This window comes from Acanthaster planci, linkage group LG01, assembly GCF_054643075.1.
Source record: "Acanthaster planci isolate LZ-2023a linkage group LG01, COTS_SCS, whole genome shotgun sequence".
NCBI classification, from domain to species: domain Eukaryota; kingdom Metazoa; phylum Echinodermata; class Asteroidea; order Valvatida; family Acanthasteridae; genus Acanthaster; species Acanthaster planci.
The window spans coordinates 4,992,796-5,011,501 of record NC_141777.1 but is presented as its reverse complement, the minus strand read 5'-3'; the positions used below and the strand labels follow the sequence as shown (position 1 = coordinate 5,011,501).

Genomic DNA, 18,706 nt, shown 5'->3' with positions numbered 1-18,706 from the left:
TTTTCCTCACAAGAACTGTTCGTCAGTTAAATAATTAATTGTAAAGCTCTCATCAGTACAGCTACGAGAAGATTAATTTTGACATTGTACATAAACTTAACTCCTACATTACTTGAGAGGTCCCATCTCAGTTTTCTTTTTTAGATTATCTGAAGTTTAAACAAAAATATTTTAGTACACTATTATCCCCGTCACAGATTTTTTTACATATAAAGATTCAGTTCTTAGGCAACCAATCAGTTCATTTTGATCGGGTTAATTATGTTCTTTAGATGGCACATTTAATGGATGCCTCTTTAAAGGAATTTTTTTAAAGAAGAATTTCAGGCTGTTGTCCCCACATTAAGAGAAGCATCTACTTGATCAAAAAGGAGAAAATGAAATTCAGATATTTTTGGAGTGGAATGTGGGAGCCGAGGCAATCATCAAAAAGACAAGCTTGCACTATCTTATCCTTCAGGAAACTTTCATTTGGGGCTGTTAATTTTTCAAATGAGATCGCCAAATGAATTCTTTTTTGGAGGGTAGAGGACACTTGAGAAGAGGGTTCGGGTATCAAATAGGGTCTGAATTTGGAAAATGTTTCCCTACCTTGTTCAAAGTTTTTCCTTGCAGTGATATCTTCTTGTGTTCTTGAAGTTATGCAAGAAATAAAAGTTGAACTCATAAATTTAAATGTCTATCTAATGTCTTTAAGAGAAATGTTGCACGGACATGTTCTTGTTTCATACAAGAAGGCATCGAAGTTGAAATCTTGCAGTCTTACATCAAGTGTTCATGTTTGGACCCTTTACTCCATACATGCCCATACGACACAAAATTGTCAAAGCTTTTGGGTACTTTGGAGGTAATCCAGTAGCTTGAGGGTTTATACTCATCCTCATCGTAAAAAACAGTCAACAAGTAACAACTCATGTGTTAACGCAGGTAGCATCACAGTTATATTCATTGAATGCGGACAAAATTTTTTGGGGGGAAGATTTTGTGTAAGAAAAAGCAAACCTTCTCAACAGAATTTGTCAGTGAAAATGAAGTAGGGATAAGAGTGAACAGCATTGTGACTGGTTCTTCACTCCAACTTAGAGTTTTGGCCTGTTCACTTCCAAGTCCTCAGTCAGAGTAGGGGATAGGGATGGCTGTTGACAACAGGCATAAATGCAGTTTACCCATTTTTTATTGCCCTGTCCATTAAATCTATGCAATTTTGTGTCTCCTCTAATCCATCTTATTTTTAGCATTGGGATTTGTGCAGTTCTGGCATAAAAAGGAAGACTTTTGTTTGCGACCCTATGGACAAATACACGTCCATAACTTACTGGAGGTATCAACGTAGGTTTTGATAGAATCATCCTGGTTTGTATTGAAATGAATGCAGGCTTCTTGTTCATAAAACAGAAACTGTTATTTAAATCGGTGGGCCTCATCAGTTCATGACATCGTTCAGAATAACGGATGCAGGAAATAAGGAATTTTTTGTTGTCGATAGTAAGTAATTAAAATGTTAAGTTGGAGATCACCAGTTTAGAGCAGCCTGAATTTCAAAGTTAGAATAAACATTTGCAGAAAAAAAGGCCTGGGTTGCATGGAAAAAGACTATCACATTGCACTCAGACATGTTGTCATCTCACCTGAAATGTTGCATTGTCAGTATCAAGCTGTAGGCCGGCTACAATTTTATTTATGGTCAAAAAAACTTGTACGACATAAACATAATATATGTTTGGCTAAACTTGTATTAATTTTTGGCATACATTGATACAGGTAGCCAAGTGAAATCCATCCAGCTTCCTCGACATCAAACACAAATGAGAAGATAATTTGCATTGATAGTTTTAGTTTCATCAACATAATTTCTAGTGAAAGAAATTTCCGAACAAAGTCTTTCAATCAAGCAAAAAACGAGTAGGGTTTCATTCTTGCACTGTGTAATTATCACAGATTGTTTAATCTTAATCCTATAAATCTGAAGTTTAAAACATACTTCAAACTTGTTCCATACGTTCCATAGAGCTTTATAAAAAATTAAGAACCTAGCCACACCAGCAGTGCAGGAGTTTCATGAGGTAAATAATCCAAGCATTGGTGTTCAACCAAAATCTATTTCAAACAGAATTCTTATAATTTCTTATGGTTTCAAAGCTGTCGTTGTCTTCCTCTCCTTGTTTTTTTTGCATGCAGCCGGGGACGACTTTGAAAGCGGCACCCTTGACTTCCGCTACATTGATGTGGGGAGTCTGCTTAGCCGGCCGCACCTCACCAGCAGCATCGACCGGCCCCCCAACTTCCAGGGCCACATGGAGCAGTTCATCTACAACAACCACCACTACTTCGACCTGGCTCGTGAGGAGATGCCCGACTTCATCGAAAACACCGCCAGCTTTGGCGAGCAGATGAGCCGACGTCCCATCCACGATCCCTTCACCTTTCACACCCCGGAGGTTCTGGTGCAGCTGCCCCAAATCAAGACCTACCCCAGCTTGTCCATCTTCTTCCAGTTCAAGACCACGGTGGCGGATGGTTTGATCTTCTACACTGAGGGAGAGCTGGACTTCCTGGCCATCGAGCTGGTGGACGGATTCATCTACTATACATTCAATCTGGGCGGAGGGGCCAAGACTTTACGGGGAAACAGTCGAGAACGGCTCAACGACAATCGCTGGCACGAGGTGGGCATTTCCCATGATAGCCGCGACCGCCAGGTCCTCAAGGTGGACTCGCGGTCTGCACGGTCACGGTCCACGATGGACGCCAATCATTTCGACTTCACAGAGAACCTGTTTGTGGGCGGGAAGGAGACCTTTGAGTTTCTGCCCGAGAAGGTCCAAGCGACCCAAGGTTACCAGGGATGTCTAGCTTCTCTGGAGATAAACGGAAGACATGAGGACCTAATGGAGACGGCCGTAAGCATGGAATTAAAGGAGGAACTAACAAGAGGATGCGAAGGTAACGTTGGTGTCAGCAAACTCCATTCAATGTGTAATAAGCATAGGTTTTGATATTGGCATTTTTCCAGTCCCTAACTGATTCCATTGGTTTCAACCTGGAATCTTTCGGTTGTTTTCCTCCAACCTGTAATACTTAACATCTCTTTGTTACCTTCTTCAGGATGACTTACAATTGCCCTGTAATTGATTCTTGACTGGTTAAATTCAAAAGGAAGAGAATTACAAAAGGGAAATATTAATCATCAACCGAGTTGCCCTAGCACTTGTAAAATAAACAACATGTGAAACGGTATGTGCAATACTTTATATGCAGAGTCAGTTTCAATGTAAGATGGGTGTATGTCAACACTACTGTGTTGATTCATACATTTGCCTCCATGGAACTACTTAATATGGTTCTCCTTTCTTTCAGGGCTCTGCTCTTAAACAGACTGCATGTAGGTTTGTTAAAGTTAATCAAAAAAAAAAATCCTACATCCCAAAAGGTCAAATTACCATTCATATCACCTGGTGAAAACTTCCATTAAAATTTCATTGAGACCATTATCTGCCACTACGTTGGATTAAAAGAAATTGCCTGACCCTTGTGAGCTTGGTGGTCTGGTATTTAAACCGGCCGGTCAGCTAGAACTTGCAGGCTTGAATCCAAGGACGTTTGGGAAGCTGTCGTTCACAGTCTTTTAGAAGGCAACCTCCCCCCCCCACCCCACCGGCAAAGAAGGCCGTGAGAAGACTGGGCACAGTCCAGCTCTCATGTGAAGACTGTACCCTCCAACAGGAACTTGGTTGCATGTGCTGAATGGGACCCATCCTAATGTGTGTGTGTGTACAATACAATCTATCCTTGTGAGTGGGATGCCATTGCTGCATAAAAAAGTGCCATCTCCCGTTGATCTAAGTTATAACACAATGAAGGAAGTGGCAGTCCAAAAAAACACCGAGCTGTTAAACTCTTCTGAAGTCTTCGGTTTTCATGTAAATTCATAGAGCCCCCTTTCATTTTCCCTCATTTCCCTCATTTTCCCTTCATTTTCGTTTTCCCTCCCTTTTTCAGACAAGCGCGAGTTGTGTATCGATCACCTGTGCAACTTTGGTGGCATCTGTGTCCCTGGTTTTGATACTTATACCTGTGACTGCCGAAGGACAAGTTTCACCGGACAGTATTGCAGTAACGGTGAGTGAGACTGAACTCAATCCCATCAGTCAAGGAGAACTACTGTACCTCACATATATTCATGATCATATTCATGATCTCCAAAACTAGTTTGTCAACTTCCAACTCCTCAGGGAGCTAAAATGCTATCCCCCTTCAGACCATTTAATATTTTTACATGATCAACAGCGTAGGCCATTCAGTGCTATTGCTGTGGTACTTATGGGGGGTCCTTATGGAAACATACTTCAAAATTGTGACTTTCTGTCCCAGAGTCAGACAGAAGTCTCAAGATAGGCTTCTTAGGCCATATTGAAAATGGTTTTTCACAGCTACTGCTGAATCTGTTGGAACCTGCGAATACCAAGTCGACTTAGCTCTGGAAACAAGATTTGGACATGTCTTTGGTTGAAAGAATCTGAAAATTCATGTGCAAGTAATACACTTTCTGCTATTTTTAGTGTGTGCTACAGCCAATCAAAAAGTATTTTTAAATAGTTCTAAAATTTAGAAAATTTATATCTTTGGTAAAAAACATGTTGCAAAGTCTGTGGTGTCTACTGTTTTTACTGAAGGCTGTATGGATTCATTGTTCTTTCTGTATGTTTGAAATACAGTCCACTGAAAGCTTAAGTCTATCAAGGCAAAAAATAGTCAAAGTTATTATTATTCGACCAAAACAATGAATTTGTATGTTTGTGGGTTTTATTCCCCACTAGTGAGTATTGGCTACCAGTTTGGCGAGTCAGGTGGACTCATCTCACTGGAGTTGCCCAAGGACCAGTGGCTGCGATCGGACAGGGACAGTCTCAGCTTGGGCTTTGTCGCAGAGTCACAGGACGGCATACTCACCCACATCAGCAGTGCCAACTCCCATGATTACATTGAAATGAAACTGGTAGGTATACATGAAACTGGTAGGTATACAGACCTCAGTGGTCACTAGTCACACCTGTCTCCAAGTAATGATAGGGAAATGTTTTTTACAATTAGTCCACTTGGCAAGTCCTCCCTAAAGCATAAATTCCCTCTTTTGATGTGACGCTGGTGGACAAGTCACATGTGCTTCTGATGATCTGGTGAATATTAACTTTGGATTTTTTTTTGCCCTGCCCAAGGTGTATTTTAACACTGTATACTCATTGTTTGTCCCCAAAGGCTTGTGAAAAAAACCACAAGCATACTCGGGTGGGGCTCGAACCCATTACCTCCTACTTACTAGTGCAGACGTCTTAACCACTCGACCACCGATATTGGCGGTGTCAGCTGGCTGGTTCGAGTCAGATGTAGCAGCAGGTACCGCAAACAAATATTTCCAACTGGTGAACATTGTTTTAAATGCCACTCTGGTTGAAATAGTAGAGATACTTCCCCTTGTTGGAGTCCGAGTAGTTGGACTTGAGTGGCTTATCTGCACTTCAGTCAGACTCAAGTCACAAAACATGTAGTTTGCACTTGAGACTTGAATAATGACCTTGGACTTGATTTGAGCAAAATGAAATTGTTGACATTGCCAACTTTTTTATGTGCAAAGGCAAATTTATATTCATCATACTAACATCTTATAAAACATATTTTTTTTGACACGAGATTTGATGTGGGACAAAAAAGACTTGTGACTTGACTGGGCTCAGGACACAATGGCTTGCAACTTGACTTGTGAACAATGACTGGGTCAGAATATTAGTTGGAAGTTCGGAATTGCCACTTACTATAACACTTAGCTTTGCCTAATTTTTCCATGTAGAAAATGCTTTTGCTATTCTGTATATAAAATATCCCATTTGACCTGGTGACCTGTTTTGTGTTGTATGGTTCATCCACAGTTTCAGTCCAATGCTAACTTTTATCCCCTCTGCAGCTCCACGGCCACTTGTTCGTCAGGTACAACTTTGGTGCTGAAGACCATGTTATTGGAGAGAAGACATATCGGGTCAATGACGGGCGGTACCACACGGTGCAGTTTACACGTCGAGGAGAGAACTCCACACTGCAGGTGGACTTCTACCCAAAGGTGGAGCTGTTTCAAAACTACGGAAGAAGTAGGTGTTGTGCGTTGAATATTTCCTCTGCTCTTAGGCAGTGTTCATTGTTTGAGGTAGTTATGATCCGGCGTAACCACATGGGCCAAATGAAGGTACTTTGATGGCCTGCATGTGTGGTTTATGTTCTAAATTTGAGCTGCATGCACGGAGAGTGACCAATCAAATACCTCATTTGACCACAACCATGAAACTAGCATATTCTGTTCACATGTTCAGAACAGTGCAATCTGCCTTGAGCAGAAGTGCTCCCTAGTGGTCGAACAGAGCAAGGTTGGTTGGGAGTGTTAATTTTCCTGGAAGCAACCTTAACACATGCATATAATATGGGCGTTTCACAATAGCGCACCTCAAAGTGTTTGTAGTGTGTTGGCCAATCACATTGCGCGAAATCTGTCGACCAGTCCAAATGTGCATTTGGGTAAACAGATTTTGCGCATCATGATTGGTCAATACATTGCAAACTCCTGGAGGCACATTATTGTGAATCGCACGTATTATCGTTTGTGAACCAGCGAAGTGCAGTTCCAACCAAAGGAGCCTCCATTACAAGGAAAATCTTGATCCAGCTCGGGGCTCATCGTTCTGTTTAACTTGTATTAGTCTGAAAAAGAGCTTCGTCTTGATTGGGCAAATCAGTGCATGTGCTCCTTAACAATGTGTATACTTTTCACTACATACACCAAAGTGCACTCAAGATGGACCCTATGCCTATAACCTCAAGTTAAAACAAAGACATTAGAACTTATGTACTTCTAGATCACCAGTGCATGTGGATAGCCCTTATGAGAACAGTTAACTTCTTAACAATCCGCAGTATTTTCTGTGAGTGCAATACTTGATATGGATATAGTTCACCTTATTTGCATACCATGCAAATATCAAGAATGAGCCTGCAAGGTTTTCCCCATTGTAATAGTCCAATAGAATCATTGATTGATAGAATCACTTGGAGAGGTGTTATAATGAATAGTACGACTGTCTTTCTTCTGCACAGAGGGAGGAGCAAGCTATTTTGATGCCCAATCAAAGATCAATATCGGTGCCACAAGTTCCCCATTCAGACGGAAACGGCGAGCAATCATGTACCCCTTCCAAGGTGTCATCGCTGGCCTGGCGTACAACGACCTTCGGATATTGGACATGGCTGCGTCTGGTGACGAACGCATCACATTTGATGGCGATGTGTCTCTGGCGTCTCCCTATGCCATCTGGGAGTATGTGACGGAGCCCTTTCCAACGGTGTCGCTGACCACTGCCAACGTCACGGACAAACCAGCTGAGCCAGGCGTTCCTGAACCGGAGCCTTCTCCCCATGTCGGCGGTAACAAGACACTGACTGGACCAACCAAGGTCGGTGCTCAGTAAGCGCGGTTCTGGAGCCAATTTTCTTTTGTGGGGGCTAGACCCTTTGCACGTGACGTCACCTTTAAACTTTGCTACTGCTCTTTCACTTTGGGAGTCGGAAAAAAACCTGTATAACGGCGGTACAGGCATACTGTTCGGGCCAAATCTAATGTATGTTGCTCATAATGACCCCGACCGGCCGACTGGCAGTCAGTCCTCTTGTTCTGTGTCGGGGCTTTGGAGCATTGTAAAATAACACAGTCACACTGACAGGTGTATTTACTTACATGTATGACCCCCAACAGTCATTGCTTCTTATGGCGGATTTCATTCCAGAAATTCAACAATTATGGTGGTGCTTTTCTGCCAAAAATGGTACTAATTTGTCACCTTGATGTGAAATTACCCTCATGTGAAGTGTTGACCACACTGGTGTTTACTAGTGAATATGTTTCTACATGTACCCAACCGTCTTGGAAACGAGTATCTTCAGTGTTTCATTAAAGTGAAAAAGCCTCCCCTTCAGCCACATAATATAAATGATCTTGTCTTTTATTGATAGAATGTACCAACTCTTGAGAATGATTTCTTCACAGATGATAATGTCGACAGCAACCACTGATGGTGATATTGACTTTGGCACCGACCCTGATAATATCTTTGTGACGCAGTCTTGGTGTGGCTCTGTTGATGACGAGGACTGTCAGATAGCATCGGGTAAGAGAAGGATTTCTCATCGGATAATACAAATTCAGAAAGGCTTGAAAGTGCTCATTTGATTTGGTCTGACCATTTAGGCTAGACTTGACAAAGTGGCCAATTTGTGCCTTGTTCTCTAAGCCAGATACCATAATATTGTCTCTTGTAGCACATCATACCAACCGGAGTATGAAATTCAGTTTATTCAAGCCCCAACAGACATGAATATGGTGTTTGTGTACAAGAATGTTTGCTATTCTATATAACAGCTATTATACAGAAAAGTATTGAAAATTAAGTGCATGTTATTCGCAGGGAAGCCATTTTTTATCTTGTTTCCAAGATCTGTCTTATTCAGTGTTATCGGTTAAATGGTGTGGTGCCAGACTATTTTAGGTTCCTCGTCTCACTTTCAGTTTTTTAAACATGATGTAAAAGATTTAGATATAATCATAAATGTTTAATTCCTTTAATCCGCAGCAAGTTTGATTACATGTAGTTGCATCCATTTGGAGATCTTTTGGGTACTTGATTAAGTTGCCCATGTATTGCTTACATATTTCTATTTGATTAATTCAAAATCACTTTTTAAAAATTTGGACTTCCCTTTGGGTGGTGAAAGAGAATGACCACAAACTACTTAAACTGAAAATCTCAATCAGTCTCAAGCAAAGATCTGTCAGACATGAAGAAGTTTACAGATTATAGTTTCAGTTCTGCATTTTCTAATTTGCTTTCTCTTCTTCCTTTTTGCAATTTTCTTTGATTTCCAGTAACCAAAGGTAAAATTCATTTCCACTTTTTATTTTGCTGTGCTTGATGTCTTTCCTTCTCTTTGTTTTCGTAATGGTAGAGTCGCAAATGTTTTTTTCTTGGATCAGTTGAGAGTGTAGTTATATTTTCACTTTCATGGTACAAACAGAAGCAAATAATTGTCAAAAGTGAATTCCACGTTAATTAACTTTTTTCACTGAACTCCACAAAATCTTGACATTTGCCTCAATATTTGGACAGAACATTCAAAAGAAGGAATTCAAATATGGGATATACTTGGAACATTTGTAAAACATTCCACACTCTTTTATATTTTGGCAGTTGTATGTTGTTAGGGTTTCTCAACTGGTTTAATTTACGGCACTTTTTAGTGGTACCCTGAAGATGTCCACAAAATTCTTAATCATTGTTTCAAACTCCCAAATTATGGGGTTTTTGTATATTGGTACGCAAACTTGTGCATTCTAACTGCTTTTGAACCAGAATTACTGTGTGCGTTACTGTGTGAGATCTGAATTTTTTGTCTATGCATGAAGTTTTTTTTTTTCGTTTTGGACATTGAACGTTCAGTTCAACACAGCAGTGATTTTTATCATTCCGGTGACTGCCTTTTTTTTCTTTTTTGAACCATGACTTACACCTGATTATTCCCAGTGAGGTTTAAATTCAGCCACCTTCCCAGCCACAGCTGTACTTTGCCACCGTGCCTGCTTTTTTACCTCCATGTCCACAGTGTTTAATCCACAGGTGTACACGTACCATAAACCGCATGTACATTTCGCAATTTGTGCCCGACTAAGATGAAACTAATGGGCATCTCTCTAAAGTACAGGGAAATCATGCAAAGTCGAAGAGTCATATCATTTCAAAACAATGCCACTTCGGCCACTGAAATGAAGAGGTTGCACGACCTAAAAGCAAAAATAATGTCAGCCTCTGTTAGCATGTTACAAGAAGCAAGGCTCACCGAACGCAGTGGTGTTTGCTGCCATCCATCCAAGGCATGGTTTTACTCTACGTTTCTGTGGTGTAATCCCATGCCTACCATCTTCCTCTCATACCTCATGTGATATCTCAGTGCCTGTTGTCAGAATCTTGTACCCTCTGGTTCCCCCCTTTGCCTGTCCCTTTTAACCCATGCCACACCTTATACAATCTTCCAACCATCTGTGGTCATCCTTTGCAGTGATCCTAATCATGCTGGTTTGGAACCATGCCTATAATCTTTTGGAAACTTGTAACATACATGTAGCTGTACCTTTTGGTTGTCCTGGGTCACATCCCGATCTTTGGGTAATCCTTTACAGAAAATCTTATTTTGTATTTTGTATATTCTGGTTTTCTCCTTGTTACTTGTACTCCTGCTCTAATTTGTGCTCGCAAATTAATTTTCTTTTTTACCAAATTCGTACCCTTGAAGTGATAACTCAAAAGAAATGATCAAAAGCTGTATTTTGATAACAGGAGAAGTTCTTTCCTCTGTTCTTTGTGCTCTCCTTTTACTTTTACTTGATGTCATTTTTATATTTGTCACTTTATAAAAGGAAGTTTTCTTCAGTTCTGTGTTTTTACGTTTTGCATGATGGAGGGGATGAAGTAAGCGTTTTTGTGTTATGTATAGGAGATGGTGCAATATTCACTCCAGTCGATGAGATGGAGTCCACCTCAGCACCGAGTGAGACCACACCCAGTCCTAGCACTGCTGTCCCGATCACGACCACTCCATCTCCCAAGACCTCGTTGATGGACAGCACGGCCGCCGCCGGCTACTCGGGGAGCTTGTGCGACATCCTGGGTAACCCTGGGTGCCTTTCTGGGGATGCCACACCCAGCCCGGCCCCAGACTTCAACTTCACCACCTTCAAGAGCAGCCCGGCAGCCACTCCACCCCCGGTACCTCCCAAGACCACACGGAGAGCCGTGCCACCCACTCATAAACCCACCATCGGTTCTGTCCAGCCGGAGGAGGCGACAGGAGACGGGCTGGGCTTCCTTGGCCAGACCTGGTTGGTCATCGGCCTGGTGGCCGCTGGTGCTCTTATATTTCTCCTGCTGGTCATCATTTTGTACAAGTTTAGGAACAGAAACGAGGGCTCCTATCACATCAACGAGAGCAGGAATTACAGCGTTAGTGATGCTACTCGCACAGCGTTACTGCCATCGCAACAAGCTGCTCAACAGCCCAACACCAACGGTACACTGCCGACCAAACCAATCAAACCTAAACTCCCCCCAGAGTATGCAACTAAAGAATGGTACGTCTGATGTTTACCGTTACATCTTCACAACTCAGAAATTCAAAGTGAACTTTTTTTTACTAAGTTGTATGCATTGATGTAACATAAAGAGGATTGGCAAATGTTATTTGTCACCATTCGAGTTCACCTTTTTTTTTTTATACAATACAAAGTGGGAGGGGTTAGTTTTTGTAGATTCTTGAGTGGTTGTATTATGTGTTCCACGAAAGACAGATAAAATATAAATTGGAAATAGGATAGAGTTTCTATTGGTGAGTAGATTATATTAAATACTTGCCACTTACCGGGTTATAATAATGTGACTGTAATTTTTTGTGTAACTTTGAATTCCTATCCGCAGATATGTTTTCCTTTGTGCTATCCTGGAATGGCTGTATCACCAGCTTTTTCCAATGTACAGTTTATTTGTTGTTTAGAAATGCAGTTTTTGTCCATGGGGGGGTCCTTAGAAGCACTTTCAAGTCATTCCTTACCCATGATGGTTTGTTTTTATGCCGAAAACTTATATTCCTAAAAAGTGGACAACTTTTGAATGTGGAAATACTTGTTTCCCTGATGATCTCGTTTCTGGCTTCATAATGGCTTGATGTGCTTGGAATATAACTCACTTTGAATTTCAACTTGAGTAACCTCTGATGCAAACATTGTTTTTGCCACACAATTTGCATTTGGATTCATGCCAGCAGGGCACGAAGTGGAGTGATTACTAGAGGTGATAGATTTTAACAAAGCAATTTTCTGTATCTGTTGGATTTTCTTGCAGTTACTTCTATTCGATTGTGCCAATGTTTGTGTTTTGGTTGATTTCTGAAATGTTTTGTAAAGTTGGTAAGTTCCGGAGACATTTTCAAGGAATCCTGTGATAAGTTGCATCAACAGATGTAAACATACTCTGTCAACCATTCAAATTAATGGCTTTTGCCTCAATAAACAAATATCCAACACTGAGGCAAGCATGGTTTTTGTCTTGGGAACTTATCAAAACTTGCCTGATGATAGAAATCATTATTTGCTTACAAGTGCCAAGAAATTGCCCCAGAGCATCGAGCATCAGAAGTGTGCGTGATGGAAAAACCAGGATGTGCTTGACTTTTTTTTTTTAATTGATTTTAAGACTGCAACAAAGAAAAACATAATTATTTAAAGTTATCCTGTTTGGTTGATAATACATGCCTGATAAGTACTCCAAGCAACTCAAATCAGCAATTTAGCGATGATCAAGAATGTTTTGAAATGTCATTTTTTTATAATTGCAAATTTAATGATAATGGACATCTTTAAAGCCAACATGTAGAGTGATAAAGCCACTGTCACAGTAGCCAATAGCTTTAAATTGGCATATATTCAATTGAGATTCATTGATGGACAGTAGTTGATTATGAACTTGAATATGTACTTGCCGGATAGTTTATTAAATATTCATTTCAGGAATAAAATGGAATATCCTCCTTTTCTAGTATTGCTTCTGTCTACATGGAAACAGAATCTCGAAAAAAATGTATCAAAGTATACCTTTTGTTTATAAATGCCTGTTCATTTTTAAATTAAAGTATAAAATTATTTGGATTATTACATGTATTCCCATTTCATAATGATTTATTGAACTTATACATTTAATTTCCTGATAGTATAATGAAATATTCTTTGAAATGTGAATTTGAATGTATTTTGTATAAAAGCTATAAAAAATAGACAAAAAATATGTAAATCTGTCAACTGTTGGATGTTGAGAAAACAATGTGTTGTACTTCATGATCTTATATATTTCAGCTTAAATCAGTGTCAATTCACATAAATAGATATTTTTAATAAGAACTTGTATTGATCACCCATCATGTAGTGTGGGTAATTGTGTGATTGTATAAAACTTACAAAAGTTGAGCATGTTACGTATGAAAAAGGTTTTTGGCTTGTCTTGTGAATGAACCAACAGTATCATTCTTTGAATAACCGAAGACTGTCTGACCCGGCATCAAAGTATTTATGGGATGAACCACTGACCAGCTGTACAAAAAATATTTACACAAGTTAAAAATTGCCTCTTTGTTAACATGGCATGATTATCTGATGACAGCAAGTATGCTATTATTCAAAAGTCATGAACCATATTCATCAGCTGCGCGTGTTGCATACCAGTGATACAAGAGTTGTCTAAACTACATTTAGCCCTACCTTGGATGAGAAGCAAATAACACAGACTTTCTAGCTTGAGGATTAGAGTTAATGCTGAGAAAAACAGAGCACCCAGATATATGTAACAATCTTGTATACCCCTACAGTTCTCTAGAATTTCATGAATTCTGATTATTTGAGGCAGACAAATTATCGCTCTTGGGAGTATAACTCCAAGAGTCCACCTGTTGTAAACGTCTTTGGGGATATTTACCTTAATACTCAAGCCTTCTGGTGTTTTTGGCCCGAACCCAATCACTCCATCGTCTCGATTAATTGATTTTTATTTGAACAGAGACTCAAAATGATGCCCCGTTGATACAAACTGCCGTTTATTTACTGTGCGTTTATTATACCCTCCACCGTTACAGTTCTCGTGAAAAAATTGTACAAATATTATTTCAGCACCCATTTCATACACAAAAATAAGTTCTGTTTGTTCTAAACACACGAAGTGTTTTTTTTTAATGAGATAATGGCACATATTTCACTTCTTTGTCCAGTAACCTTTACGGTCTTGGTCAATCTAGTTTTACTGCTCCCCCCCCCAATATTGTATATTAGGGTACGCATTATTGGGGTAATGTCCAGATGTTTATAGTCAGGTTCCTTTTATACTTAAAATTATGGTAATGTCGATACCTGACAACTTTGAAGAATTGTAAACTTTCTTTAAAGAGACGGTAGGATAAAATGCAGTCCAAGTACTTCGGCTTTTTTTTTTTACAGAGTTGCTATAAGCCCGTAGCTGGTGCTATTTTGATTTGGAATTTGTTCATAAAGCACCTTTATGGCATCAAGTGCTATAGGGCCTACACTATGTATGTACTTCCACAAGTCTTTAAATTATTGTAAAAATCCTGTCCTTGTAATATTAATGATAGGCGTATATCCAGAGTGGCTACCTCCGTGTCATCGTCAGCCACCGATAAAATCTTGGCATCCTAGTATCATAGTGTATAGCAGAACGTAGTTTAACTCTATCTATGCATTCCAGTGTTTATCTTAAGACTTATCAACATTTAGATTTGTGAAATTATGAAAGGGCGGGACAACTGTAAAATGGTTTTTAAATTGGTTTATAAATCTCCGCACGAGAAACGAAACTGCACACTACCTGGAACTCATCAGTGAATGGTGTTGCACTTTCAATTGGAGCTGACGAAAGGTTTAACATTAACGTCTTTTAGTTCTGTTCAGTCATCGTGAGTGGCAGGCAAGGTGGTAAAGAGTATTTTTTATGTCTTATTACTTGCAATGTGCAGACGCTTTCGAAAACATTGCAAGGTTTGTGAAAACTGGATTCCTTTAATCCTGGAAAATTGCCGATAATTAGACATAAATTTACAATTGATCATATGACACGGTGTTATTCGCTGCACTCTACCACGGATCGAGTGGCTCAGACTACTGAGAAGCACAGAGAATTGTGCTGTACTGGACCGTGGTGCCTAGGGTTGTGCTGTTCCGTATACGTTTTAGTTTGCGTATGAGCCGTTCAAACAGGGTATTCTGTTGACTTCTATGTATATCTGGCCTTTATAGTATGAGAACAGCTGAGCTTGATGATGCGGCGAATTTGATGCTAGGAAGCCGCAGAAATCCTTGCAGAATTTGGTTCATTATTTAAATCGTCAGAGTTTAAGAATTTCTGTTGTTCCTTATTCGTGACATTAAGCACAATACGGGTGTTAGACAGCAACCGTTAATGACGTAGCTGGGCATGCGTGAAAGGCTTGTGCAGAGAAACATGCGTTTGGTACTTTTACTCTGTAGTTATTTGATCACACACTGTAAAATATTTGTTCTTTATAATTGAAGGTACATGTATTCTTATTACACCCAAATGATGCCAACTTTTTTTCCTTATTAGAAGCGCCCTTTGCATTTTCATTAAACGTAAGTCAAAGTCATCCTGTTCGAAAAGGGGAACTGCTTGAGTGTGCTATTTAAAACAGTATTGTGTTATTTTATTTGATAAGATCATGGAAAATAAAATAAATACCGTACTTTGTAATGCATCAGTTCATGCATAACAACAATGAAGACTAACGTTTAAAAGAAATAGTTTCATTCGATCACGTGTAATCTCTGGAATCAAATTTGAGCTAAAATGTTACTGAATATTGTACATTTTTGTTGGATCGTGCTTTCCGTATTCCGCTTTCTGGCTTTATGTGATACCATTTTCACAACATTTTGCCACAAACTCTACCATCAATCAGCTGACTCTCTACTGGATGTCTTTCAGTTAAATGTCCTACATTTCTATTCCCTTGTCATGGACCTTTTTTTGTTTTCTGAGTGATGTGACACTAGTTATTCTGTAGCCTATGTACACTTTGTGTCACCCATACAGTACAGGCACGGTTTTAAGTCAGCAATAAATGTCAGAAGAAATAATCAGACACTATCCCCGTGAGTCTGTGTTTTATTTAAGCTTTTATGGGGTCAGTGGGGAAAGTAGGGCGCTTTGTTACCTAGCATCCAATTCCCTGGGTCAAGACACCTCAGTTTTTGTGTAAAGACGCATTTTGGTAAAATTGCTATTCGAAGCAGGTGCGCCGCGTTGACACGGCACGCGAAAGCGAGTGGAATGGAACATTTCATCTAGAGAATGAAATTTTTTCACCATTGCACAAATGTGAAACAAACTGCATAAATCCTCATAATGTTGTCTTCTGTTAGGCGAACAAATTAATTAATGTCTGCGATTAAGCGGCAGATTTGTGTCCGAAGCGCAGCCACCGCACTGGTGGTACTGTGCAATGTTAGACTGGTTCCCGTCCGCCTATATTACTTTCCTCTTTGGAATGAAATACATGTACATCCGGGAAACACATGAACTGAGGGCAGGAACCAGACAAGTGAAATGACGCTCTATTCAATTGTAGGCCCTACCCGTTAAAAAGAACGAATAATTTAATGATCAACGATCCACCGATCAGATGATAGATCTTTATGCAGGTATTATATAAATAACGTGTCCCAGACGCCGAATTAAGGCGCAATCAATGAGCTACATATAGCTCCATGGGCGCAATTCAAAACATAACTTTCGATCTGAAATCGAAATCCTAGAATACAACCAACTATACTATTTTTCTCGGCATAGTATTCACTGAACTGACAGTTCGTCAAGTTTGTCTTCAGTAGGTAACTTTCTTTAGATTCCTAGTAATTTTGTTGCCTCACTGGAACATTATGCACAAAATGATAGACCGTATCTTTTAACGCTACTTTTTGTGCCATCAGTGTGACATACAATTAAGCATACGCAAGTTGTCACCAAAGATCGTTTAGCGCCGCGCCGAGGAGCTGGACAATTCTTTGGCCGTCACAAACGGGCTTCCAGAGCTACGGCTAGGTCTATTGTCTACGCGTCTCCACGCATTTCCAATGGAGGGAAGACCCGGACCTAGCTATATGATGCAGCCTAAGTGGATGACTGCGCATTATGCGCAAAATGCGCAAGCACAGAGAAATGGCGCCCTCTGTGAATAGGTACAGCGCGTCTGCGTGTTCTGCAAGCAAACAAAGCTCACAGACATAACTGAAAGTAATAAAAAGCACAATATGAAACAATATAACACTCGATACGTGTAATGCAAGGCATGAACAGTGGAGAATTTAGTTTGGTTTTTCTTTTTTGTAAAATTTCTTTTCAGATCACTTTCTTGCTTGTAAAAGTGCCATCTGACACACTGTCTGTTTATTAAACCAGCAGCAAGGTGTGCCGGGGTAAATAAAGCCTTTTGTTGAGATTATTGTTGCAACGTTTGAGAAATCAGAATGACAGGTGAGTTTGGTTTCACGAAACAGTCCTTTTGTGTAGGCCCCTTTGCATTTTTTCATCATTACTTATAAAATCAATTTAAGCCTAGCTGACATTTTCTTCTTTCACGAGTCAAATGCGATTTTTTTCACAAAGAACGGGTAAGTTTTGGACTTATCCAACTTATACGGTGAGGTTCAGATGTAGAATTTATGTGAATGTGGCAAGTAGGCCTATTATCATTGGGTAAATTCGACCAGGAGCACTCTGCACCTCTGTTTGGAAGGTTACATACTCTTGCTATTCACGACTTAAGTAAATACGTCACTGGTATCTTTATTTACAAATTCACACATAATCTTCTGCCCATCAGCTTCTCTTTTTTTCTTAAATCAACGATACGCACGGTTATTCCACCAGATCCCGTCACACTTTGTATGTTCCATTCACCCGCACCCTGTACTCTAGTTCTACTCTTCGCTTCTATGGTCCCCGTCGGTTGAACACCATTGAAAGCGAAATCAGAACAATGCCGTCCGTTGGCCGCTTCAAGTCCTCCTACAAAAGAGCTCTCCTCTCACAATATGTTACATAGCTTCCAATCCTTAGACAATGTCTTCCTTTATTTCATTCTTTATCTCGCCTTTACTCCTGTATCTATTCATGTTACTGCTCATTTTCATGATCTTCAACTCTTTATTTCTGTTTTGGATGTTCAGTCTAGTCTTCACTGTTTGTCGCGTTTTCTCTTGTCTGTTTTCTGTGTTTTTTGTCCCTAGTCCTATTGTCTGTCTATAGCCTGTTTTCTACAAGCCGTCGCTTACGTGAACAGCTCCATACTTTCTATTTGTTAAAGTTCCCTCTATTTTCTCTAATTATATTACATTGTATTCATGGCTCGTATTTATTTTACGTGTATTCTTGATTCGTGTTTTAATGAAAGTATGAAAATAAATGTTGTTTTAATTTGAATTTGAATGGTTAACCAACGGTCGATTTTGACTGGTAACCTTTGCATGAAATTATACAGGCTATCGGGCATCTGGCAAAAATTGACCAGTTTAAGAAATAGGCCTTATTGTCTCCGTACGCATTTGCCCATTATAATAAGCCTTTATTTTGTTATTTTTACGTCATGCTGTTTCATTGTTTTGCTTTATATTCTACTGCCAAGAATTCTTATAATAAACCCTTTGTTAAAGCACCAATTACTATTGCGCTTAAAACCGCTGGTTCCCACCATGGAACGCGCACGAAACCCATGGAATTGAGGTTGCTGCCTATCCTCAGACCCGGCGCGGCCGGTGTAATAGAGGGATTTCACATCAGCTCCATCTGCGCATATCTGCATCGAAACCGAGGCTCTCCGTGTTAAACTTTTTCGTGCGAGCCCGCGGAGTCGACACAGTACATGCAGTATCCGGTTCGTAAGTGTGACGCCACTTCAGTTTAAACCACGCCCACTGCACAAGATACACGACCATCACAGGTACGTTAGTTCGCGGTAAACTGCCGTTATTTTTTTTTTATGTGTTGAGTCA

At 39.9% G+C, this 18,706-nt stretch overlaps 2 protein-coding genes across 13 annotated transcripts in view; both read left to right on the top strand.

The window, feature by feature from the left end:
- The window catches only part of LOC110986257 (neurexin-3b-like), a 91,570-nt gene extending 75,767 nt beyond the window's left edge, over positions 1-15,803 (top strand). For 10 of the 11 annotated variants that reach the window (XM_087133712.1, XM_087133344.1, XM_087134051.1 and 7 more), the window contains 7 exons: positions 2,179-2,943; positions 4,000-4,119; positions 4,818-4,996; positions 5,960-6,140; positions 7,138-7,493; positions 8,084-8,204; positions 10,582-15,803. In XM_087133712.1, the coding sequence (XP_086989838.1) occupies positions 2,179-2,943; positions 4,000-4,119; positions 4,818-4,996; positions 5,960-6,140; positions 7,138-7,493; positions 8,084-8,204; positions 10,582-11,225 (2,366 nt within the window). In that variant the 3' untranslated portion in view covers positions 11,226-15,803. The other variant, XM_087134052.1, reaches the window with a different exon arrangement.
- Positions 15,804-16,959: 1,156 nt separating this feature from the next.
- adcy10 (adenylate cyclase 10) overlaps positions 16,960-18,706 on the top strand; it is a 28,712-nt gene continuing 26,965 nt past the window's right edge. The window contains exon 1 of one of the 2 annotated variants that reach the window (XM_022248017.2): positions 16,960-17,131. Coding sequence is in view for 1 of the 2 variants with exons in the window: in XM_022248016.2 (XP_022103708.2) it covers positions 17,183-17,189 (7 nt within the window). In the remaining variant the exon portion in view is untranslated. Of the gene's footprint in view, positions 17,190-18,706 lie in introns of both variants that reach the window. The other variant, XM_022248016.2, reaches the window with a different exon arrangement.